Source organism: Saccopteryx bilineata, chromosome 3 (assembly GCF_036850765.1).
Source record: "Saccopteryx bilineata isolate mSacBil1 chromosome 3, mSacBil1_pri_phased_curated, whole genome shotgun sequence".
In the NCBI taxonomy this organism is placed as follows: Eukaryota; Metazoa; Chordata; class Mammalia; order Chiroptera; family Emballonuridae; genus Saccopteryx; species Saccopteryx bilineata.
In genome coordinates this window covers 49,825,007-49,852,291 of record NC_089492.1, presented here as the reverse complement: position 1 = coordinate 49,852,291, position 27,285 = coordinate 49,825,007, and the positions used below count along the sequence as shown (strand labels likewise).

General features: G+C 37.0%; 1 protein-coding gene across 4 annotated transcripts in view; it reads right to left on the bottom strand.

Moving 5' to 3' along the window:
- The window catches only part of SNTG1 (syntrophin gamma 1), a 617,538-nt gene that overhangs the window by 325,650 nt on the left and 264,603 nt on the right, over window positions 1-27,285 (bottom strand). For all 4 annotated transcript variants that reach the window (XM_066264652.1, XM_066264655.1, XM_066264653.1 and 1 more), the window contains one exon: window positions 20,055-20,111. In XM_066264652.1, the coding sequence (XP_066120749.1) occupies window positions 20,055-20,111 (57 nt within the window). The remainder of the gene's footprint in view (window positions 1-20,054; window positions 20,112-27,285) is intronic.

The window sequence follows — 27,285 nt, the reverse complement described above, 5'->3', positions numbered from 1 at the left end:
TAACAGGTATGAGGTTAGATTGTAGTTTTAATTTGCACTTCTCAAATAGCTATTGAGGATAAGTATTTTTTATATATATCTGAGAGCCATGTGTATGTCCTCTTGGGAGAAGAGTTTGTTCAGAACTTCTCTCCATTTTTTTTTTTTTCAATGAGAGAGACAGAGAGAGGGACAGATAGGGACAGACAGGCAGGAAGGAAGAAATATGAAGCATCAATTCTTTGTTGTGGCAACTTAGTTGTTCATTGATTGCTCTCTCATATGTGCCTTGACTGGAGGGCTATAGCAGAGCAAGTGACCCCTTGCTTAAGACAGCGACCTTGGACTCAAGTCAGTGACATTGGGCTTCAAGCCAGCACCTTTGGGCTCAAGCCAGAGACCATGGGTCATGTTTGTGATCTCACACTCAAGCTAGTGACCCCATGCTCAAGCTAATGAGTTTGCACTCAAGCTGGATGAGTCTGTGCTCAAGCTGGTGTACTCGAGGTTTCAAATATGGGTCCTTTGCTTCCAGTCTGATGCTCTATACACTGTGCCACCACCTGGTCAGGGGGACCTCTTTCCATTTTTTAATTAGATTATTTGCCAATTTGTTGCTGAGCTTTATGAATTCTTTATATATTTTGGATATTAACTCTTTATTTGGAGCAGTTGTTTGCAAATATCATCTCCCATTTAGTTGACTGCCTATTTGTTTTGTCACTTTCTTTTCCTGTGCAGAAGCTTTATAGTTTAATATAGTCCAATTCATTTATTTTTGCCTTTACTTCCCTTGCCTTTGGTATCAAATTCATAAATTGTTCTCTATGGCCTAGTTCCATGAATTTAGTACCTATGTTTCTTCTATGTAATTTATTATTTTAGATCTTATATTTATGTCTGATCCATTTTCAATTAATTTTTGTGCAGGGGAACAAACTCGAGTCCAGTTTTATTCTTTTCTACGTGGTTTTTCAATTTTCCCAGCACCATTTATTGAAGTGGCTTTCTTTTATTCATTGTGTGTTTTTGGCTCCTTTGTCGAAGATGATTTGTCCATATATATGTAGTTTTATTTCTGGGCTCTTAATTCTGTTCCATTTATCTGTATGTCTATTTTTCTGCTGATACGATGCTATTTTGATTGTCATGACTCTATAGTATAATTTTAAATCAGGTAGTGTGATACCACTGGCTTCATTAATTTTCCTTAGAATTGTTTTTATTATTTGAGTTATTTTATGGTTTCATACAAACCTGGTGATTTTTTTATTCTATTTCTTCAAAAAATGACATTGAGATTTTGATTAAAATTGCATTAAATTGTAGATTGCTTTGAGTAATATGACCATTTTAACTATATTAATTCTTCTAATGCATGAATATAAAATGTTTTTTTATTTCATTGTTTTTTAATTTATTTCAATAATGTTTTTTAGTTTTCAGTATATAGGTCTTTCACATCCTTTCTTAAGCTTATTCTTAAGTATTTTATTTTTGTTGTTGTAAGAGAAATTGTTTTATTGAGTTCATTTTCTAAAGTATCATTGTTGGCATTTAGGAGAGCAATAGACTTCCGTATATCGATTTTGTATCCTGCAACTCTATGGTATTGGTTGATTGTTTCTAATAGTTTTTTGGTGGAGACTTTGGGGTTTTCTATATTCAGGATCATGTCATCTGCAAAAAGTGATACCTTTACTATTCTTTCCCAATATGGATGCTTTTTTCTTTCTCTTGCCTGATTGGTCTCACTAGAACTTCCAGAATTATGTTGAATAAAAGTGGAGAGAGTGAGCAGCCTTATCTTTTTTATTTTATTTTATTTTATTTTATAATTTTATTTTTTAAATGGGGTGACATCAATAAATCAGGATACATATATTCAAAGATAACAAGTCCAGGTTATCTTGTCTTTCAATTATGTTGCATACCCACCACCCAAAGTCAGATTGTCCTCTGTCACCTTCTATCTTGTTTTCTTTGTGCCCCTCCCACCCCCTATCCCTCTCCCATTCCCCCCTCCCCCCCCGTAACCACCACACTCTTATCAATGTCTCTTAGTTTCACTATTATGTCCCACCTACGTATGGAATAATACAGTTCCTGTTTTTTTCTGATTTACTTATTTCGCTTCGTATCATGTTATCAAGATCCCACCATTTTGCTGTAAATGTTCCGATGTCATCATTTCTTATGGCTGAGTAGTATTCCATAGTGTATATGTGCCACATCTTCTTTATCCAGTCATCTATTGATGGGCTTTTTGGTTGATTCCATGTCCTGGCCACTGTGAACAATGCTGCAATAAACATGGGGCTGCATGTGTCTTTACGTATCAATGTTTCTGAGTTTTGGGGATATATACCCAGTAGAGGGATTTCTGGGTCATAAGGTAGTTCTATTTTCAGTTTTTTGAGGAACCACCATACTTTCTTCCATAATGGTTGTACTACTTTACATTCCCACCAACAGTGTATGAGGGTTCCTTTTTCTCCACAACCTCTCCAACATTTGCTATTACCTGACTTGCTAATAACAGCTAATCGAACAGGTGTGAGGTGGTATCTCATTGCCGTTTTGATTTGCATTTCTCTAATAGCTAAAGAAGATGAGCATCTTTTCATATATCTGTTGGCCATTTGTATTTCTTCCTGGGAGAAGTGTCTATTCATATCCTCTTCCCATTTTTTTATTGGATTGTTTGTTTGTTTGTTGTTGAGTTTTATGAGTTCTTTGTATATTTTGGATATTAGGCCCTTATCTGAGCTGTTGTTTGAAAATATCATTTCCCATTTAGTTGGCTTTCTGTTTATTTTGTTATCAGTTTCTCTTGCTGAGCAAAAACTTCTTAGTCTGATGTAGTCCCATTCATTAATTTTTGCCTTCACTTCTCTTGCCATTGGAGTCAAATTCATAAAATGCTCTTTAAAACCCAGGTCCATGAGTTGAGTACCTATGTCTTCTTCTATGTACTTAATTGTTTCAGGTCTTATGTTTAGATCTTTGATCCATTTTGAGTTAATTTTTGTACAGGGAGAGAGACTGTAGTCCAGTTTCATTCTTTTGCATGTGGCTTTCCAGTTTTCCCAGCACCATTTATTGAAGAGGCTTTCTTTTCTCCATTGTGTGTTGTTGGCCCCTTTATCAAAAATTATTTGACTATATATATGTGGTTTTATTTCTGGACTTTCTATTCTGTTCCATTGGTCTGAGTGTCTATTTTTCTGCCAATACCATGCTGTTTTGATTGTCGTGGCCCTATAATAGAGTTTGAAGTCAGGTATTGTTATGCCCCCAGCTTCATTCTTTTTCTTTAGGATTGCTTTGGCTATTCGGGGTTTTTTATAGTTCCATATAAATCTGATGATTTTTTGCTCTATTTCTTTAAAAAATGTCATTGGAAGTTTGATGGGAATTGCATTAAATTTGTATATTGCTTTGGGTAATATAGCCATCTTGATTATATTTATTCTTCCTAGCCAAGAACAAGGTATATTCTTCCATCTCATTATATCTTTTTTGATTTCCCTTAACAATGGTTTATAGTTTTCATTATATAAGTCCTTTACATTCTTTGTTATGTTTATTCCTAAGTATTTTATTTTTTCTGTTGCAATCGTGAAGGGGATTATTCTTTTGAGTTCCTTCTCAGTTGTTTCATTGTTGGCATATAGAAAGGCTATTGACTTCTGTATGTTAATTTTGTATCCTGCGACCTTACTGTATTGGCTTATTGTTTCTAGTAGTCTTTTTGTGGATTCTTTGGGGTTTTCGATGTATAGGATCATATCATCTGCAAAAAGTGATACCTTTACTTCTTCTTTTCCGATATGGATGCCTTTTATTTCTTTGTCTTGTCTGATTGCTCTGGCTAGAACCTCTAGTACCACATTAAATAAGAGTGGAGAGAGTGGACAACCCTGTCTTGTTCCTGATTTAAGGGGGAAAGCCTTCAGTTTAGTGCCATTTAATATGATGTTTTTGTTTTAAGATCAATAAGTAGCTGTGTTATATATTTTGGTGCTCCTTGGTTTGGTGCATATATATTAAGAATTGTTATGTCTTCTTGATTCAGTGTCCCCTTAGCCATTATGAAATGGCCATTTTTGTCTCTGAGTACTTTTCCTGTCTTGTAGTCAGCGTTATCCGATATGAGTATTGCTACACCTGCTTTTTTTTGGATGTTATTTGCTTGGAGTATTGTTTTCCAGCCTTTCACTTTGAATTTGTTTTTATCCTTGTTACTTAGATGAGTTTCCTGTAGGCAGCATACAGTTGGATTTTCTTTTTTAATCCATTCTGCTACTCTGTGCCTTTTTATTGGTGAGTTTAATCCGTTTACATTTAGTGTAATTATTGATACTTGTGAGTTCCCTATTGCCATTTTATATCTTGCTTTCTGTTAGTTTTGTGTCTTGTTTGATCCTTCTCTTTCGTTTTTCTATCTTTTGTTTTTATTTGGTTGTATTCCATACATCTTTCCTCTGTTGCTATCTTTTTTATCTCATGTGCTTCTGTGGTGGTTTTTTCAATGGTGGTTACCTTTGAGTAATGAAAAGGGTCCCTACCCTGTTCATTGTAGCGAACTATTTTGTGAGTACTTTTGCACTCCATCGTCCTTTGCTACTGTTAATCTCCGTCTTCTCCCCCTCTTTCTTTTTGTTGTTGTCACAGTTTAAATTTGGTTTTATTGTGTTCTTCTTGGAGCTTTTACTTGTGGCTCTGTTTTTTTTTTGTTCTTTGTATCTGATTGGAGAACCCCCTTTAGTAATTCCTGGAGTGGGGGTTTTCTGATGATAAATTCCCTCATCTTTTCTGTATCTGTGAATGTTTTTATTTCTCCTTCGTATTTGAAGGATAGCTTTGATGGGTATAGTATTCGTGACTGAAAGTTCCTCTCTTTCAGGACTTTAAATATTGGGGTCCACTCTCTTCTAGCTTGTAGAGTTTCTGCTGAGAAATCTGATGATAATCTAATGGGCCTTCCTTTATATGTTGTATTCTTCTTTTCCCTGGCTGCCTTGAGAATTTTTTCTTTGCTGTTGGTTTGTGTCAATTTCATTATGATATGCCTTGGAGTAGGTTTGTTGGGGTTAAGAAAACTTGGAGTTCTGTTTGCTTCTTGAACTTGAGGCTTTATTTCTTTCCACAGGCTTGGGAAGTTCTCATCAATTATTTGTTTAAGTATGTTCTCCATTCCATTTTCTCTCTCTTCTCCCTCTGATATACCTATTATCCTTATGTTATTCTTTTTGATGGAGTCAGATAATTCTTGTAGGGCTATCTCATTTTTTTAAATTTTTGAGTCTCTTTCTTCTTCTCTCTGTTGTGCCTCAAGTTGCTTGTCTTCTATTTCACTAATCCTCTCTTCTATCTGACCTGTTCTATTAGCTAAGCTTGTTACTTCGTTTTTCAGCTCGTGAATTGAGTTTTTCATCTCTGTTTGATTTGTTTTTATAGTTTCAATTTCCTTGGACATATATTCTTTGTGTTCATGGAGTTGTTTTCTGATCTCCCTATATTGCCTTTCTGTGTTTTCTTGTATATCTCGGAGGATTTTTAGGATTTCTATCTTGAATTCTCTGTCATTTAGCTCCAAGGTTTCCAATATATTAAATTTTTTCTCCATAGATTTTTCCTCATCTAGCTGTGTTACCTCTCTTTCTTTTGTATCCATGATATTCGATTTTCTCTTTCTTAATGGCATCTGAGGGTGGTTTTGTTGATAGTATTAATGAGATTTAATAAAGAATAAAAAGTTAAAAAAAATAAAAAAATAACAAATCGAAAAGAGTTGTTTTTTTTAAAAAAAATAATAATGAAATAAAGAAAAATAAAATAAAATAAAAAATTTTTTTAAAAAAGGAAATTATTCCTCCCCTCTTTTTTTCCTCTCCTCTCCTCTCCCCTCTTTCTTGAGAAAATCTTGTGGTGGACTGTGAGTTATAACAAACAATGCCTGTGATGGAGGGCCTGAATTGGGGAAAAGTAATAAAGGGGCAAAAAAGAGAGAAAGAAAAAAAAAAAAAAAAAAAAAAAAGAAAAAAGAAAAAAAAAAGAGCGTATGGACCCACAAAAAGCAAATAAGGAAAAAATTTGGGTCAAGAATAAAATGATTTGCTTTTAGGTGTTGGTTTTCTAAGAGTTATGATGAGAGGAATAAGAGGAAAATGGAAAAATGGGGGGACAAATTAAAAACTTACTATTGTATTTAGTGGAACAAGAACTAGATAATATGGAGAGCCAGGGATGGGAGCACTGCTAGTGAGTTAAAAAGGTGAAGTAAAAAACCCCCAAAATGCCACAAACATAGGTTTGAGTCCCAGATAAGATAATTTGTTTGTTATTGAGGTTTGAATGAGAGGAGATGTAAAGGAGAAAGGAAGAAACTAATATAGAGGGAGAAAAGAAAGAGAGAGAGAGAAAAAAAGAGGGAACCACTAAAAGAAGAAAAAAGAAAGGAGAGAGAGAGAGAGAGTTAAGGGTTTTGGAGTGCAACCCTCATAGAGAGAAAGGAAGAGAAGAGAAATGATAATGGGAGATGTAACACTTATGGGTAGTGTAGTTCAGGGAGAGGAGAGAGTAAGACCGGTAGAGAGTTAATCGGCCAAATTGGAGGAGGAAAAAAAAGTCTCAAGAATGAAGATAAGAGAAACAAACGAACAAATATAATAAAATGGGTTAGGTTATAAAGTCTGCAGATTATTCTTGATTTTGAGAGGTTATCTTCTTGCTTTTTCTTTTCTCTCCCTCTTCCTAGTCAGTGACTCTGTACCCCGGGTTCTGCCCCTTTGGCACGCTCAGGTAGAGGATTGCAGTTGATAAGTCTCTATGGCAATGTCATGTATTGTGCTTTATTCTCATTGGGAGTCGAGGCTCATTAGCATTTATAGGCTCCGACAGTGAGAGAGTCCGTGTTCCTGGAGCCTTTCTCCTAGTCTTTCCTTCCTCAATTAGTAGCCTGATAGTCCAGGTATGGAGTTGCTGCTGCCTCTGCCTGGATAGTAAGAGGCTCAAATTGCTGGCAACTCCCCACTCTATTTCCACTCAGCACAGGGCTCTGGGTAAGGCTCAGTCAGTCAGAGCTGCTAGCATAATCAGGCGGGCTTTCCGCCCACTCGAAGACCTCTGGCTCTGCCACTCTATCCGGTAACACAAGCGGGCGCCCACTTCCGGGGCGCTTGGAGGAAACTCTCACTCACTGTCTGCAACCAGGATATCCGGCCAGCAGTCTCACGCTCTGAGTGAAACCCCCAACCGCAGGGAAAAGTTGCAGCGTTGGAATTGAGTCTCGCTCCGTCCCCGTGTGCGGCTTTTGCAAGGCGCTGGGGCGGCCCGAGATTCCGCTTTGGCCCACACAAAGGCCCCTGACTCTGCCCCTCTGTGCAATAACACGGGCGCGCACTGCGGAGGCACTCGGAGGAATCGCTCACTCCTTACCTGCGCGCGCAAACCAGGATATGAGGCCGGCCGCGGTTCCCTCTGAGTGAAACAGCCTCCAGCACGGAAAATCTCCACCGTTGGGATTAGTTCTCACTCCCTCCCGTGCATGTCTTTCCCAGGGCGCTGGGGCTGCCCAGAGACTCTGCCCTCAGCCCACAGAAAGGCCTCTGACCCTGCCTCTCCGTGGGGCAACACGGGCACCCACTTCCGCGGCTTAGGAAGAAATCTCTCTTCCACTAACTGCGCACCGACCAGGAGACCGGGTAAAATGGCCGCTCCGCTTGTCTTTCTTTGTTTGGGTTTGGCGCGAGTGTTAGCTTGTATTGCCCGGGTTGCCACAGGATCAGATTTTCCTCGGCTTGGATCTCTGAGCCACAGCCTGGTTCGGCCGTTTTTGCTGCGGCGGCCTGGATCTATTCACCCCCTTTGCCCGCCTCAGTTTCTATATTCACAGTTACCAGAGAAAGCCGCCCTGTTTAGGTTAGTGAGGAAGGCGGAGCATTTCTTACTCCCTATTTCCTTCGGGGTTTGGTTATATATTTAGCCAATTTTTCACTCAATCATACCTTTGGGTGTATTGCGAAGAATCTGGAAGCTCCAAGTATAGGTTTTTCTGTTTCTGGTTGAAGATCTTGTTGAGTTTTGGGGGAGATTTATCGGTATTGCTTCCTACTCCGCCATTACTCTGACGTCATCTCCGAGCAGCCTTATCTTATTCCTGATTTTAGAGAAAAAGCCTTCATTTTTTTCACCATTTAGTATATTGACTGATGGTTTGTCATATATAGCCTTTTTTATGTTGAGGTCTTTCCTTCTATACCTATTTTATTGTGTGTTTTAAATATAAAAAGATGTTGACTCATAGAATGCCTTTTCTGCATCTATTGATAAAATCATGATTTTTCTTTTTTGTTGTTCTGTTCATGTGGTGTATTATGTTGATTGACTTAGTTATGTTGAACCATCCTTGTGCTCCTGGAATGAATTCCTCTTGATTGTGATGTATTATTTTCTTACTGAGTTGTATTCAATTTGCTAGAATTTTGCTGAGTATTTTTGCATCTGTATTCATTAGAAATATTGGTCTGTAGTTTTCTTTTCTTGCATTTTTCTTGTCCGGTTTTGGTGCCAGGGCTATCTTGGCCTCATAAAATATGTTAAGGAGTATTGCTTTTTCTTCTATTAATTGGAAGGCTTTAAGAAGGATAGGTAACAAATCTTCTTGGACTGTTTGATAGTATTCACTATTGTAGCCATCTGGATCTGGACTTTTATTTTGGGGGAGGTTTATTATAGTTGCTTCTATTTCCTCCCTGCTTATAGGTCTATTTAGGATTTCCACCTCTTTGTGATTCAATCTAGAAAATTGTATAGTTCTAGAAATTTATACATTTCTTCCAGGTTGTTAAATTTGGTGGCATATACTCTTTCATAGTATTCAACTATGATCCTTTGAATATATACAATATCCATGATAATTTTTTCTTTTCCATTTCATATTTTGTTTATACAATCTCTTTTTTCCTTAGCAAGGGGTTTGGCAATTTTATTAATCTTTTCAAAGAACTAACTCTTTGTTGTATCCAATTTTTCTATACTTTTTTTTTCTCTATATCTTTTAGTTCTGCTCCAATTTTTATTATTTTCTTTCTTCTACTGACTTTGGGTTGCCTTTTTCTTCTTTTTCTTGTTCTTTAAGACGTGATGTTAAGTTGTTTATTTGGGATCTCTCTTTTTTCTTGATATAAGCCTTTAAAGATATAAACTTTTCTCTGATTAATGCTTTTGCTACATCTCAGAAATTTTGATATATCATATTATCATTTCTGTTTGTCTGTATATACCTTTTGATCTCTGCTTTATTTCTTCTTTGATCCAGTTATCTTTTAGAAGTATGTTGTTTAATCTCCACATTTTTTGTGGGTTTCTTTTCTTCCTTTTTGCAGTTAAATTCTAATTTCAAAGCCTATGGTCAGAAATATAATTTCAATCTTTCTGAATTTTTTGATGTTAGTTTTGTGATGCAACATATGGCCTATCCTTGAAAATGTTTCATGCACACTAGAGAAGAATGTATAATCTAATGTGCTAAAATAAAATGTCCTGGAAATGTTTATTATGTCCATTTGGTTTAATGTGTTGTTTAAGGCCAATATTTTTTATTGATTTAATGTTTGGATGATCTATCAATGGTGTGTTGAGATCTTCAAGTATAACTGTATTTCTCTTTGTTTCTATTTTTAAATCAGTTAGTAGATGTATTATATTTTTTTCATGCTCCATAGCTTGGTTCATATATACTAAGAAGTGTTAGGTCTTCTTAATACAATCTCCTTTTTATCATTATGAAATGTTTATCTTTTTCTCTTATTACTTTTGTTGTCTTGAAGTCAGCAATGTCAGATATGACTACACCTGCTTTTTGGGAGGTATCATTTGCTTGGGAAATCTTTTTCCAATCTCTCACTTTGAGTCTACTTTTGTCCTTGCAGCTTAGATGTGTCTCTTGAAGGCAGCATTATGGTTGGGTTTTGCTTTTTGACCCAATCTGCTATTCTGTGCCTTTTTATTGGTAAATTCAGCCCTTTTACATTTAGAATCATTATTGACACTGGAGGATTTCCTTTAGCAATTTTATATTTTGTTTTCTGGTAGCTCTGTGTCTCTTTTGGTTCTTCTCTTTTGTGTTTCTGTCAGTTGTTTTTGGTTGGTGGCATTCGATACTTCTTTTCCCTATTTCTTCTTTTATTAAACTGTGTATTTCAGTAGTTGCTGCTTTGTTGGTGGTTACCATTTGATTATTAAGAAAAAAATTGTCAAATGTACAAGAGTCCTTTGTCTTCTGAGTGTTTCTGAAGTCCATTATTTTTTGTTACTGCAGATCTTTATCCTCTCCCCTTATATGTTATTGTCACAGATTATTCTTATTTATACCATTACTTTGTTAGAGCTTTTGCTTGTACTTGTGATTTGTATTGTTCTTTGTATATGGTCAAATAACCCTCCTGAATATTTCCTGCAGTGGGGATTTTCTGGTGATAAATTTTATGGCTTCTATATTTCTACAGGAGTTTTTATTTCTCCTTCATATTTGAAGGCTAGCTTTGATGGATATAATATTCTTGGCTGTTTATTCCTCTCCTTCAGTCTTTTGAATGTTTGGGTTCACTCTCTTCTGGTTTGTAGAGTTTCTGCTGAGAAGTCTGGTGATATCTTAATAGGCTTGCTTCCCTTTATATGTTATGTTCTTCTTTTCCCTAGCTGCACTGAAGATTCTTTTTTCTCTTTGTTTTTGACAACTTTATTACGATGTGCCTTGGAGAAAGTCTGTTTGGGTAAAGGTAACTTAGTATTCTGTTTGCTTTTTGGATTCAAGGCTCTAACTCTTTCCATAGGTTTGGAAAATTCTCATCAATTATTTGTATGAATAAGCTCTCCATTCTCTTGTCCCTCTTTTCCTTTTTTTATCTACAGAGACAGAGAGAGTCAGAGAGAGGGATAAATAGGGACAGACAGACAGGAATGGAGAGAGATGAGAAGCATCAATCATCAGTTTCTTGTTGCGACACCTTAGTTGTTCATTGACTGCTTTCTCATATGTGCCTTGACCATGGGCTTTCAGCAGACCGAGTAACTCCTTGCTCAAGCCAGCGACCTTGGGTCCAAGCTGGTGAGCTTTGCTCAAACCAGATGAGCCTGCACTCAAGCTGGCGACCTCAGGGTCTTGAACCTGGGTCCTCTGCATCCCAGTCCAACAATCTATCCACTACGCCGCCACCTGGTCAGGCTCTTCTTCTTCTGATATACCCATTATTCTTATATTGCTTTTTATGATGGAGTCAGACAGTTTTCATAGAGCTCTGTGAGCATCTCTCCTCTTTTCTCTGTAATGTCTCTAGTTGTCTGTGTTTGATGTCACTGATTCTTCCACCTGGCTTTTTCTTTTAGCTAAACTTGCTACCTCAGTCTTCAATTCATGTATTGAGTTCTTTGTCTCTGTTTTTAAAGTTTCAGTCTCCTTGGTGAGCTCATTAAGGTGCCTACTGGTGTTTTCCAACATCTCATTGAGTATTTTTATAACTTCAATTTTTAATTCTCTATCATTTAACTCCAAGGTTTCTATGTGATTGAGACTTTTTTCTGGAGCTTTTTCATTTTCATTCTGAAGTATGTGTTTTTCTTGTGTAGCCATGGTATTTTATTTTTTCTTTCTTGATGGCACTTGAGAGTATATTGTTACAAACCCTAACAAATTTGACCAAGTGGTGGCACAGTGAATAGAATGTCAGACTGGGATAGAGAAGACCCAGAGTCTACACCCCAAGATCACTTGCTTGAGCACAAGCTCACCAGCTTGAATGCATGGTCTCTGGTTTGAGTGTGGAATCATATACATGACCCCATAGTCACTAGCTTGAATCTAAATGTCACTGGCTTGAACCCAAGGTTGCTGGCTTAAGCAAGGGATCACTCACTCTGTTGTAGCCTCCCAGTCAAGGCACATCTGAGAAAGCAGACAATGAACTAAGGAGACACAACAAAAAAATTGATGTTTCTCATCTCTCTCCCTTCTTGCTTGTCTATACCTATCTGTCTCTCTCTGTTTCTCTCTGTCTCTATCCCCCCCAAAAAGAACCCTAATAAAAAAGAACAAAAAAATAAAAAAATTACAAAATACAATAAAAATTTTTAAAAATAATGACAAATAAAACTACAGAAAACAAAAATCAATAACTTAAAAATAAAAATCAAACAAAACACCCATAAAAATAAGAATAAAAATATAAAAATTAAAGAAAATGAAATTCTAAAAGAAGAAAAAGAAGAAAAAAATTAAAAAGGAGAAACAAATTTTGTTTTTGAGAGGTTACTGTTTTCTTCCAATAGATGCCACTATATCACATGTTTTAGTTCTGTTAAAATCCAGGGCTGGCATGACCTGTGGTAGCACAGTGGATAAAGCGTTGGCCTGGAAAGCTGATGTCGCCACTTCAAAACTCTGGGCTTACTGGGTCAAGGCACATATGGGAGTTGATACTTCCTGCTCCTCCCTCCTCTCTCTCTCTCTCTCTCTCTCTCTCTCTCTCTCTGTCTCTCTTCTCTAAAATGAATTAAAAAATTTAAAAAAATCCAGGGCTGTGTTCTGCTGAGACGTTGCTGTCACAATGATGTAGGTAGGGCCACTGTCATATTGGTGCTTGGGGCATGCTCTGATGGCTTTATGGCTTTGACTTTCTGGTTTTATGGCTCTAGAAATGGCAATATGAATCCTCTGGGTGCTCCTTCTCACAATTCAACAGACCAGGGGACCAGATGTGGAGCACCTCTGTTCTTCAGGGAAGAGTGTAGCTCTGAAAAGCTAGCTGTGGGGTTTGTCTCAGCCACTCTTCATACTTGTGACGTGAGGAAGGCAGTATCTGAGATGATGGGGGGCCACACTTTAGTTTTCTCTGTCTCTGCCAAGTGCAGGCTGCAAGCAGACCCCAGAAACATTGGCCATGACCACACAGTCTGCTGCTGTTTTGATTTATTTCCCCTTCTGCCCCTCTGTCTCACTGCTCCTCCCAGCAGAAGAAAACCCAGTTACTCTGGGTTTTCTTCTTTATACCCCTCAGACAAAACCCAGACAGCCTGAGCTTTCCTCCTCCCCATAGTCCAGCAGAGAATAAAAAACAACAGCAAAAAAAAAAAAAAAACCCAAAAAACCCAGTCACTTTGGGTTTCTCTCCTCCCTAGAGCTGACCATGAATATGTTTCATGTTCCACCTGCTTTTTAACCTGTCCCACCTCTAATCCATTTATTACATCTATCTTTCAGGCACCCCTGCGAGCTTATACCTTCACTTTGTTATAGTTTTTAAATTTGTTGAAATTTCAAGAGGAGAGATCAGGAGTATCTCTCATGCCACCATTACTCTGACATCTATAAACATTTTGTTTTTTTTTTTTAATTTTTTTTTTTTGTTTTTTGAGAGATGAGAGATAGAGGGAGGGACAGACAGACAGGAAGGGGGAGAGATGAGAAGCATCAATTTTTTGTTGTGACACCTTAATTGTTCATTGATTGCTTTATCATATGTGCCTTGACCAGGGGCTATAGCAGAGTGAGTGGCCCCTTGCTCAAGCAAGCAATCCTGGGCTCAAGACAGCAACCTTGGGCTTCTAGCCAGTGACTTTTGGGCTCAAGCCAGAATCTATGAGGTCATTTCTGTGATACCATCATCAAACCTGCAACCCCTTGCTCAAGCTGGTGAGCTTATGCTTAAGCTGGCTGAGCCTGCGCTTAAGCCAGATGAGCCTATGCTCAAGCCAGCATTCTTGGGTTTCAAAATTGGGTCCTTTGTGTTCCAGGCTGATGCTCTATTCACTGTGCCACCACCTGGTCAGGCTAAACATTTTCTTAATGAACTTCAATAACATTGTTTACATAAGAAACACTTTTTTAAAAAAATACTCCATACAATATTTTTTCTAGTAATTATTTCAAAACATCATTCCTCTAAAGCATGACTTTTTAAATGGCAATAATCAGAAGTATTATTTTAAAATATGTACATGCATGATATTGTCCTTTAAAACATATGGAAAACAAATAAAAGACCTATAAGGTCTAGATGTAGGCCTACTTTAGGATGATTATGCATATGGTAATCATAAAAAATGAGGCAAATATAAATTATTAGGCTCTATGGGTTCTATTTAAAAATACAAATGAAAGAGCTTAACATTTTACTTAAGGGCAAAAATACACAAAAACTAATATAAGACACATACACACATGTTTGTGATTTCTGAGAGGTGTTTTAATACATGAAAATGCAAAGTTATAACAAATATGAGAATGTCTCTGAAAAGCAACACAAGAGCAAAAATAGCTTAAAATGACTTATGCATCCAGGATGACCGAGAGCAGGAGTGAGCACAATCTAGAAAGCCCTAGACTTAGTTCATGTCCAAGTTTCTCATCAGAAATCCTGACAAGCATTTCTCTCTTGTCTGAGGTTGTAGAATAAGAGCTTGTGGATGAAAGCTCACTTAAATACAACAGGGGCTGGGCCAGGTCAGTGCCTATATGCCATGCCTTCATGTTATTAAACCATGGCTCAGTTGTGTGTTTTTTCCTTCCAGCAGTGAAAGGATAACTGTAACATGGGACAAGAAAGCAGAGAAACAAGCTGTGATCCTGGGATGCACACACTCTTCAGGATTAAAAAGAATTCCTTTTAGTCGTAGGAGCTAAAGACAACTAGTTCATCTAAACCTGAAAAGTGGAAGATGGGAGCAAGAGAGTCAGCATTATGTGTAGTATCTCCTCTTTTCAGGATATCTATTTTTTTAATTTTTCTTAATTTAGAAATAATGTAAATATATAGGTAATTTTGGTCTCTGCCTTTTCATTGTCAAATACTCATTATTAAATTTAGAAATTTATACAATAAATTTGTCTACAAAGATAAATTTGTGATTCCTATATTAAATCTCAGTGCTTTTGATTTAAAAACTCTTTTGAATTACTGTTTAAAGTTAAAGACATGTTTGGACATGCTATTAAAAATAATAATTATTATACAGATAACTGGACAGCAAGTCCCAAAGGGAAGGGGGAGGGATTAGGGGGAAGGGAACAAACAGAGTGTAGTGGGGGACAAGGGGGTGAAGGTGAGAGAGTTATACTGAGTGGGACACTTGAATCCATGTTAACACAATAAATTAAAATTAATAAAAATTAATAATAAATAAAAAATAATTAGTATTATCAAAGGAAAGTCTTAGATTTTGCAATAAAATTCTTAGACAAAGTAAACATTTTAAGATAAAAAACTAATTGTAATAGAAAGGAAAGCACATTTTTTTTTAAAAAAGTAAATTAAAATTTAAATCATATTGGTATAATCTAAATCTAATAACTATTTCTTTCATTACTTTAAAAAAATTTTAAGACTTTATTCATTTTAGAAAGGAGAGAAAGAGAGAGAAAAAGGAAGAGAGAGAGAAAATGGGAGAACAGCAGGAATCATACACTCCCATATGTGCCTTGACCAGGCAAGCCCACGGTTTTAAACCGGCAACCTCAGTATTCCAGGTTGACCCTTTATCCACTGTGCCACCACAGGTCAGGCTCTTTTATTATTTTATTAAATTAATTATTCCTTCTTATTTTAGGAAATTTTGAAATGATAGTCCTATTTATTGTGCACTGTGTCATATCTGACATGTGGCTTTCAAGGGAAGATGTCAAATCAAAGACATATAACTGTGTCAGCCTCTAATGTACACATGTTTTGTTTCAGAAGTTTCAAAATTGTCTAAAACAGTATAATTAATAAAATAGATAAAATAAAAGGGGACAAGTTGATTTTTATTTCACTCTTCAGACAGGGAAATCTCTGGCTGGAGATACTGTTTGGACCAAAAACTCTGTTTTACACGAACAGGTGACACCAGGCTTAATGATCATTGATAGCTTCAAGAACATCACACTACCCCCAAACTATAAAGACTAAGGGTTGTCAATAAATAAAGCATTAGAAATTATGCTCTACAAAATGTTTTTCTGTGATGGAAGGTCTCAAAAGCCAAAATTTGTCAGGAGAATGCAGCATGGCCAACTGACCTTGACCTCTAACAGCACATGTTAGAGTATTTTAGTGTTTTCTGACCAAAAAGTCCATTTTTAATTTTGTTCAGCCAACTTCTTTAAAAGGGTTTTAAGGATGATAAAAAAAAATAGTAGCATCACATGTTTTGAGTACAGTGAAATACAGGAGCACCTGTTAGTCTTAAATATATTGGTAAATGCCTTTTCTATTTTCTAATGTAGGTTCTTCCTTCTGTTATAGCTAGTTGAGATATTTGAGATTTTAATTAATAATTCTCACTACAAATCTTCCAGTGTGTGTCAGTAATGATTACTTAACTGAAGTAAAGATAAATTTTATTTATATATTTATGTGCATAGTTATAGCTAACTAAAATTACTCCAGCAATAAATAGATAGATAGCTAATCAACACTAAACTGTTAATTCTGCATTTAATCTAGAGTAATTTTAAGCTGCTCATTTCATATATCTTATTTATAATATAAAATGTTATATTATTATATTATACAATAACATAATAGAACAATAAATAACAAAGAAAAAGAAAGAAAAAAAACTCATGGATGCAGACAACTGTGTCATGATTGTGGGTGAAAGGAGGTGCAGGAGGGCATAAGGGTGATAAATAGTGATGGACCGATGCAAGACTTGGAGGCTGAACACACAATATGATGTATGGAGATGTGTTGTAGAATTGGATACCTGAAACTTGTATAATTATATTAAGCAGTGTTACCTCAATAAGTTTAATTAAAAAATAAAATATACTATGAAAAATAATACATAATTATTAATATTACAAAGTATAATATTAAAAATTTATAACATGCATATTTTAAATTATCAGGTCTAATAAAAATGTACAAATAGATAAACACAGATTTTATCCAAATTACAGGTAACAGGACAAAGGGAAAGACTTTTATATAATAACATTGCTATTTTAAATAAATAAATAATTATATTTGTGAAATAAAGTAACAGAATCGAAAAGAGTTTAAAAAATAGAAGAGCAAATGTCTGTGGTAAGTATTGAGAAAAACAAAATGAAAAGCTCTAAGAAGAATTTTTTTTTTTCTGAAGCTGGAAACGGGGAGGCAGTCAGACTCCCGCATGCGCCCAACCGGGATCCACCTAGCACGCCCACCAGGGGGCGATGCTCTGCCCATCTGGGGCATCGCTCTTTTGCAACCAGAGCCATTCCAGCACCTGAGGCAGAGGCCACAGAGCCATCCTCAGTGCCCGGGCCAACTTTGCTCCAATGGAACCTTGGCTGCGGGAGGGGAAGAGAGAGACAGAGAGGAAGGAGAGGGGGGGGTGGAGAAGCAGATGGGCACTTCTCCTGTGTGCCCTGGCCTGGAATCAAACCCAGGACTCCTGCATGCCAGGCCAACGCTCTACCACTGAGCCAACTGGCTAGGGCTAAAAGAAATTCTTTAGGATGAATGAGTAACAGTCTAAATAAAAATATTGATGCTTATATTTCTGTTTTGTTTGTGTCATAAGAATTAAAAAATATTTTTTGTTAAATCTCCTAAAATATGATGCTAATCATAGTTCACATGTTACTTTTGTGGCCCATATCTTGAATAAAAAATATATATATGGAATTTTTTAAATTACTATATTTTTATATCTGTAAACTTTTTACTTGGATTGAAATAATGCAATCATTAAGTTAATAAAATGAATTATTTAGCAAAATTCTTGATGTTTTAAGAACTGTCTAGGTTAAAATGTAGTATTTTAGTAAAAATAAATAACAATATGTTATTGGATTTAAATGATAAATTGTTGTAAAAAGTAACATTTTTATCTCTACTTTTTAAAATGGAGTTAGTGCAGGATAGATAAAAATATTTATTTGAAATAAAAACAACTCCCACTACTGGACTTATTCACACTCCACTTTTGTGCTATTTTTATGGACTTTTTTTCTTAGTCATTCCTTTAGTTTTTTTTTACAGGGACAGAGAGAGAGTCAGAGAGAGGGATAGATAAGGACAGACAGACAGGAACAGAGAGAGATGAGAAGCATCAATCATTAGTTGTTCGTTGTGGTTCCTTAGTTGTTCAGTGATTACTTTCTCATATGTGCCTTGACCGTGGGCCATCAGCAGACCGAGTAACCCCTTGCTCAAGCCAGCAACCTTGAGTCCAAGCTGGTGAGCTTTGCTCAAACCAGATGAGCCTGCACTCAAGCTGGCGACCTTGAGGTCTCAAATTTGGGTCGTCCACATCCCAGTCCGACGCTCTATCCACTGCGCCACCACCTGGTCAGGCTCTTAGTCATACCTTTAAATCCTTCAGTGCATTCTCAATAAATATTTTGATTAAAAAATAAACAAAAACAGACTGAACTGGGGTTGGGTTGCATTTTTCAAGGATTTGGCATAGCGTTGGTGCCAACTTGGACTTGGTGAACATGTTAAGGACACTACTCTTTTATGGATTCTTGCTGTATTGGCCAAGAGTTTGCTTAAAGGCTTTAATCACTGTAAAAAAAGAAAAATAGAAGACTAGATAAAGAAGATGTGGCACATGTACACCATGGTATACTATTCAGCCATAAGAAATGATGAATCGGATCACTTACAACAAAATGGTGGGATCCTGATAACATTATACAGAGTGAAATAAGTAAATCAGAAAAAAACAAGAACTGCAGGATTCCATACATTGATGGGACATAAAAACGAGACTAAGAGACATGGACAAGAGTGTGGTGGTTATGGGGGGCGGGGGGAGGGAAAGAGGGAGAGGGAGAGGGGGAGGGGTACAAAGAAAACTAGATAGAAGGTGATGGAGGACAATCTCTCTTTGGGTGATAGGTGTGCAACAGAATTGAATGACAAGATAACTTGGACATATTTTCTCTGAATATATGTAGCCTGATTTATTGATGTCACCCCATTAAAATAAAAATTTATTTATAAAAAACAAATTTATCTATTGAATGTTGGAATTACCACAACATCATTTTCAATTTTAATTTGTTTTGTGCATGTCTCTGGTCATAGTTTATGACAGACAAAATGAAAGTACAAATATATTTTAAAACAAACATTTTATATTGTAATATTTTTATTACTTGACAAAACAGTACTTTTCCATACTGATCAGTTTTCTGAGTCATTTTCATAATGTCAACTAGAGCTGGAGTCAATAATTTTTGAGTTTCAATTTTCAAGCATAAATAACTCAAACTGTGTTAAAATTTTATGAAATATAAACTTGAGACATATGATTTTTATGCTACATAAGCAAAAAGGCCTAACCTAACAATCAAGATAAAGTTAAACCTTATTTATCTATTCAGAGATGTTGATTTCTAAAAAGCATTTTAAAGTCATTGAGTTAACTATTCTAATATTTATATAAATTCCCATCATTTTAAATTTTTTTTTGTTTCAGTGATAAGTTGCAAGTATGGTTCATCTGTTATAGTCATTGATATACAGAAAGAAAAGCCTTTTAAAATTTAATAAATGAAAAAAAAGGCATGAAAATTTTATAATAAATCAAATACTAAACTTTAAATCTATCCTACATATTTTTCAATGTAAAGAGGTTTTACTAATTTCTTAAATATAAACAAAAATCTGAATAAAAGAAATAAATAAAGTACAACTAATATGCAACTTACTATAAAACCTCATTAGACTAGAAATTGTTCTTGCTCTTATTTGACAGGTCAGTTTTTCCTACTCTGCCTGGTTTAAGACTGATATGCACACTAAAATAATTTAGAAGGAACCAGATAAAAATATTAATGACAAGTAAAGTAAAATTTAGAGGGAATCAGATAAAAATGTTAATGTCAGGTGAAGTAAAATTTTCAAGTAATATTATAAAATTTCTACATCAAAAGGTGATCAAGGTTATACTAAGCTTTCATCTCAGTCTAAATATTGAGAAATTTGCTATAGGTATGCTTGTCTAATTGCTAATCATGCAAATGTTAAAGCATACAAAAATGCAACATTATAGTATGGCCTTTGTAAGAACAGACTGAGAAGACAGGCTACCTTTATGCTTAATCCAAATCCTCCTACAGTTTGTCTTCTAATGGTCACCGTTCTTTCCTGAAAGAAAGGATTTTAAAAGTGGTTAGTCTTTTTATAAAACTATATTTACACAACATTTCTTCTATGTTTTATTTTTTACTCCATATATGTATATGAGTAACATTTAATAATATAAATTTTCTTTTTTATCATGTACTAAGCAATGTGATCTATTTTTAAAGTATTTAAAATTTTATACTTGTAACCTGTCATGTACTTATGTTTTTAAGCCAACATTAAACTTATATTTATACAAATAAGTTTATAGATGTATTAAAATTTATGCAACACAAATTAAAATATAAAATACCATCTTAATACTAGATTAAATAAGACCATAAACTATATTTTCTAAAATTCATAAAAATACCATTAAATTACTTTTTACCAATAGAATCAAAAGTATGGGAAGATAGTGTTATAGAATTCATCTTGCAAAACTTATTAATATAAACATACCTGCATGCACAAAAACAAAAAATATATATATGACAGAGAAATGGCAGCATGAGAGATACTCCTGATTTCTCCCCTTGAAATATCAACAAACAGAACAACTATAACACAGTGAAGCAACCCCAGCTGGGCTCGCAGCTGAATGATCCATGCACCCAATCAATTAAAGGTGAGAGAGTTGAAAAGGGGGATGGAAGATAAAATGCACAGGAAATGGGCTCCAGAGAAAAGAGAGAAGCCAGGAGTGGTTGGGGTTTTTTTTCACTGCCAGGACTACAGGAAGGAAGAAAGCTTGGGTTAAATGTGTTTTAACTGCCAGGGATATGAAGAGGAAAGCCTGGAATGATTGGGCCTCCATCTTCTGGGAGGAGCAGACAGTTGAGAAGCAGAGAGGGAGACACTAAACCAAAGCAGTGGTAAAACAAAGGGTTACAGCCAGTGTTGCTGCAGTCTGCCTACATTCTGTATTTGGCACAAAGGAGGAGAAAACAAAAGCCAGGCCCCTCAGCCTCCCAGATCCTGCATCCCTCACCTTGTGGGGTATGGAGAGTGGCAGTGACAGACACCACAACTAACTCTCCAGAGACACATGCTCCCGTGAAGAAGAGAGGTGCTCTTTGTCTGGTCCCCTGGTCTGTTGAGACATGAGGAGGAGATCCCAGAGACCAATGACTGCCATTGCTAAACTGTAAAGCTGTGAAGCCTTAAAGCCCTCACAACATGCCCCACCAGCCAACACATCTGCAGCCCTGCCTATATCATTGTGACAAAAATATCTCAGTGGAGTTCAGCCGAGGAATTTCACAAGGCTAAAACTTATAATACAGCAACACCTATTAGAAGAAAATAGTAACCTCTCAAAAAATGATTTTTTTCTTTTTCCTTTTTTTTCCTTTTCTCTTTTGAATTTCATTGTATTTAATTTTTATATTTTTATTTTTGTGGCCTTTTTATTGTTTGTTTTCTCTCTGTTTTTAGTGGTTTTTCTTTTTTACTTGTTATTATTTCAAATTTTTTTATTTTTCATTATATTTTTTCAATTTTTATTTTTCATTTTTTATTTTTTTTGTTAGCGTTCTTAAAAATACCACTCTAAAATGACATTAAGGGAGAAGAAATCAAATACCATGGCTATCAAATACCAAAAACAGAGATGTAGTTAAGGTAGAAATAAAAAATCTCCAGAAAAAAGATATCAATCACATAGAAACCTTGGAGTTAAACAATGGAGGATTCAAAATTGAAGTTCTGAAAATACTCAACAAGATTCAAGAGAAAAACCAAGAGGCAACTTGAGGAGTTCAGAAAACAAAATGAATACCTCACCAAGGAGATTGAAACTTTAAAAACAGGTGAAGAAATCAATACATGGAATAAATAATGAGATAGAACATTTAGCTAACAGAATAGGCCAGGTAGAAGAAAGAACAGTAATAAGAAAATAGTCAACTAGCAATGCTACAGAAAGAAAAAGAGAAACTCACAAATTAAAATAAATGATAGAGCTCTACTAGAATTGTCTTATTCCATCAGAAAGAGCAATATAGGGATAATGGGTATATCAGAAGAAGAAGAGAGTGAAGGGAATGTAAAGCCTATTCAAACAAATACTTTACAAGAACTTTTTAAGTCTATGAAAAGAGTTAGATCCTCAAATCCAAGAAGCAAACAGAATGCTGAGTTACTGCAACCCAAAGAAAACTTATCCAAGGCACATTTTAATAAAATTCTCAAAGTAAATGACAAAGAAATAATCCTCAAAGTAGCTACAGGAAAGAAGAGCATAACATATCAAGGGAGGCCCATTAGGTTATCATCTGACTTCTCAGCAGAAACTCTACAAGCCAGAAGAGAATGAACCTAAACATTCAAAGGACTGAAAGAAGAAATTACTAGTTAAGAATACTATACCCATCAAAGCTATCCTTCAAAAATGAAGGAGAAATAAAAACTCTTGCAGAAATATAGAAGCTGTGGGAATTTATCAACAGAAAACCCCCACTGCAGGAAATACTCAAGGGGGTTATTTGACCAGATACAAAGAACAAAACAAATTAAAACTACAGTACAAGTAAAACCTCCAACAAAGTCACAATAAAAACAAGGATAATCTGTGACAACAATAACATAAAATGGGAAAGGATAAAGATTGGCAGTAGCAAAGGAGAATAGAGTGTAGGAGCACTCTTAAAACAAAGACAAGTTTCTTGTACAAATGAAAATTTTTCTCCTAATGACCCAATGATAATCACCCATGAGAAAACCACTACTGAAATACATAGCTTAAAAAAAGAAGAAACAGGGGAAAGAAGTATGGAATACCACTAAGCAAAAACCACCGATAGAAACACAAAAGAGAAGAACCAAAAGAGACACGGAGCTACCAGAAAACAAAACATAAAATGGCTATAGGAAATCCTCAAATGTCAATAAATTCTTTAAATGTAAATGGATTGAACACACCAATAAAAAAGCACAGAGAAGCAGATTGGATCAAAAAGCAAAACCCAACCATATGCTGCCTTCAAGAGACACATCTAAGTTGCAAGGACAAAAGTAGACTCAAAGTGAAAGGTTGGAAAATGATTATTCAAGCAAATAATACACAAAGTAAAACAGGTGTAGCCAAACTAACATCTGACAATGCTGACTTCAAGATATCAAAGGTAACAAGAGACAAATATGAACACTTCATAGTGATAAGGGGGTCATTGTATTAAGAAGATATGACACTTCTCACTATATATACACTGAATCAGGGAGCACCAAAATATATGACATCTACTAACGGATCTATAGTAGAAACAGAAAAAAGCAAAATCATATTTGGAGAGCAGATTATCCAATCAGAAAATCAATAAAGAAATACCAGCCTCAAACAACATACTAGACCAAAAGCACATAATAGACATTTACAGGACATTTAATCCAATACACCTATTCTCCCTGTCCGTAAATCAGAAGAGGCCTAACGACTAGTACAAGTTCTTCATATCACTAATCAAACTATAAGACCCATTCACCCAGTTGTTCCCAGCCCTTATAACATGCTGTCTCAGATCCCTCTAAACACCACTCATTTTATGATACTAGATCTTAAGGGTGTATTTTTCACTATCCCCCTGCATTCCAGTTCCTGAGACCTCTTTGCCTTTACTTGGACAGATCTGGATTCAAGGCAATTCCAGCAGCTCACCTGCACAGTGCTGCCACAAAGATTCTGAGACAGCCCTCACTTGTTTGGGCAGACTTTAGCAGGAGACTTAAAAGCTCTAAAGCTAGGCAGCTCTACCGGCTCCTGTATGTTGATGACCTGCTGCTCTGCAGCCCTTCTACAGAAGAATCAAGGACCCAAATGGCCCGATTACTGAATTTCTTGGCTGACCAGGGATACAGCGTCTCTCCAAAAAAAGGCCTGATTATCAACCCCCTGGGTGACTTACTTAGGACTGTCACTCTCTTCAACCACTTGTGGTATTTCAAAAAAGGAAGTCTCATTCATTTCTAGTCTACCCACTCCTGAAACCAAAAGGGAATTACTTTCCTTTTTAGGTCTAGCAAGCTACTTCCATTTGTGGATTCCTAACTTTGCTACACTTGCCAATCCACTATCCCAGGCAGCCAAGCAAGACCTTGATGAACCTCTAGACCCCACAGCACCCACTGAGGCCTCCTTCAAGAAGCTCCAAAAGGCCCTCACAACAGTCTCAGTACTCACTCTCCCCTTGTCCAAGCCTTTTACGCTCTATATAGAGAAGCAGAAAGAAGTCTCAGTAGGAGTCTCAGTAGGGCTCTTAGCAGAGGCGAATTTAACAGTGGGCACACCAGGTGTGCACCCTATGCCCCAACTTCTGAAGGACCCTGCAAAACCCCATCTTTACACTTTTTTATACTATACACATACTACATTGCATAGGCCCCATGCAGTTGTGTCTGGGCCTCACTCGACCTTAATCTGCCTCTGGCTCTTAGGCATATATAAGGGACCCATCCTGAAGCCAGTAGTTTATCTTTCTAAACAGCTAGACAGTACTGTTCGTGGCTGGTCTACCTGCCTTTGGGCACTGGCTGCAGCTGCAATACTTACTTTAGTGAACCAAAAGATCACTTTCTATGGACAAACTACTGTGGCCAGCTCCCATAGTCCCAAGGACATGCTCTCACAAAGACACCTAGAATGCCTTATGTCCCCATCTCAAATAGAACTCCATTCTCTCTTTCTTCAGACTCCGCAGATAACCTTAGCATCTTGCATTCCCTTAAACCCTGCAACTCTTCTACCCTTCCCACTTTCAATTTTTATTACCTCCCCCAAGAGTCCACACAATTGTTTAGAAGTAATAGATGCTCACCTATCTCCCTTTTCCCACATCTGAGACTCTCCCATTTCAGATGCTGAGCAGACTTAGTTCATCGATGGCAGTTCCTACTGCCAGCGAAGAGTTTCATATATAGTTTACAACATTATAACGGCCACCCAAGTCATTGAGTTGGCCCCCTTGCCCCAGGGCACCACCTCCAAAAAGGCAGAACTAATTGCTCTTATAAGAGCACTCACATTGGCAGAAAAAAAGGCAAATTAACATTTATACTGATTCTAAGTATGCCTTCCATATCATTCACTCCCATGCCACAATCAGGGTGGAGCAAGGATTCCTTACTACCCAGGGAATCCCCATTTAATGCAGGCTGATCAAGAAACTCTTTAAAACTGCCAAACTGCCCTTGGAGGCAGTAATCATTCACTGTCTTCGCCACCAGACCCAGCACAATCCTGTAGCCTAAGGCAAAAACTTCACTGATACCACAGCCAAGCGAGTTGCTTGGGAAGCTCTTCATGAATAATCCTTTTCTCTGTCTTTTCCCCATCTTACACAATAACTGACCTAGCAAACTTTAATACCAAAGGATACAGGAAGCAAGGCCCATGGTATCTGGAAAACAGTCGGTATATACTCCCTCAGGAGCAAGCTGAGTCTATACTCCAAGCCCTGCTCCAGTCTTTTCATGTCAGCTACAAACCTCTTAGGCCACCCCCAGTCCCTTGTTTCTTGCAGGCGGCTCTCTGAATACCATCAGGAAATAACATGATAATGCAAGGCCTGTTATTCTTTCTCTCCTCTGGGTGCCCTTTGACCCCCACATTTTCCCACTCATCAGGCAGAGGTTTAACACAAGGACAAGATTGGCAGATTGATTTCACTCACATGCCACCTGTTAAAAAGTTCAAATACCTCCTTGTATTTGTTAATATCTTTTCAGGATGGGTGAGGCATTTTCTGCTACGACAGAAGGAGCAAGTGTAGTGGCAAGTTCTTTATTGGGCCATATCATTTTTAGGTTTGGTCTGACAATGAGCCTGCCTTTATTAGTTGGGTCATTTAGGCCATTGCACAGGATCTTAACATCACCTGACACCTTCATATTCCCTGTTGCCTCCAATCATCAGGCAAAGTCAAGAAAACCAATTCCATCCTTAAGTCCCAGCTCACTAAGCTAACCCAGGAGGTAACACGGCCCTGGACAGCTGTCCTCCCCCTGGTGCTCACGGGGATGCGAGCAATTCCTGAGGGTCCTACCTTCTATAGCCCATTTGAGCTCATGTATGGGAGATCTTTTCTCTTAGGCCCTTCACTGGAATTGAAAGAGGATCCAATTGGGGATTATATCCCTGTTCTTAATCTCACCAGGTCTTTTCTTTGTGAAGCTGCTAACCATCTCATACCTCTTTCAGAGCCACTCCAGCCAGGATCTGAGGATGACCTCACAGGTGGGAAGATCCTAATACAGCAGCCCTCGGACAAACTACAACCTCAGTGGACCAGCCCTCCTCACATGGTCGTCTACAGCACACCAATGGCTGTCCATATACAAGGACTTCCTCATTGGATCCACTGGACAAGAATCAAGGTCACCCTGGCATAACATCCACACCACTAGAGGGCGATAAGTACCTCCCCTAGCACCCTTAGGCTTACCTGCATACCTAAAGAACCATGACCCCTCATATACTCTTTCTCGCTTTCTTACTTAAACTCCCATCCAGGCTACCAGATGGAAAAATACCATCCTTAAAATGGCCCAGACAGTTGTACATCAAAGTTTCAAAAATCTAAATACAACTCTTTGGCTTTGTCACCAGCAACCCAACCCCAGGACAAACCCCATACCTACTAGGGGTTCCCATCAACAGGTCTGATGCTACAGAAAATCCGACCTGCTGAAAGTGGAACGATCAGGCCAACCCTTCTCTACCCATCACAGTAAAGCACCCTGCTAGTCTCTCTGCATGCATTCATGTTCCACATACTGTATACCAACATCCTCCATCCTATGTCCAACCCAAAGACTCCCTCAGAAGCCTTCCCCCATACATTTATTACATAAACTCCCCAAATATATCCCCTTTGTCACTGTGATTATGATGCTACTGCAAACACCTCACATCAAGAAACAACTCTTAATGCCACTAGATGCAAATTTAGAAAAACTCTAAACCTACTGTTTTCTTCCTATCAGCAAATGTCTCCTTCTGACAATACATACTTATTCCTAAGAATCTACCCAACTGGATCTGTAATGAAACAAAACAACACCAGGCTGAAAAAAACTAGGAAATATTCCTCTTTCATTCCAATCACCCGAGAGATAAGCAGATACCTGGGCTGCTCAACCAGAAATGGCTTACCACTCCCTTGGGATAGACATCTCTCTCTTAGCCCATGGTCCCTACATC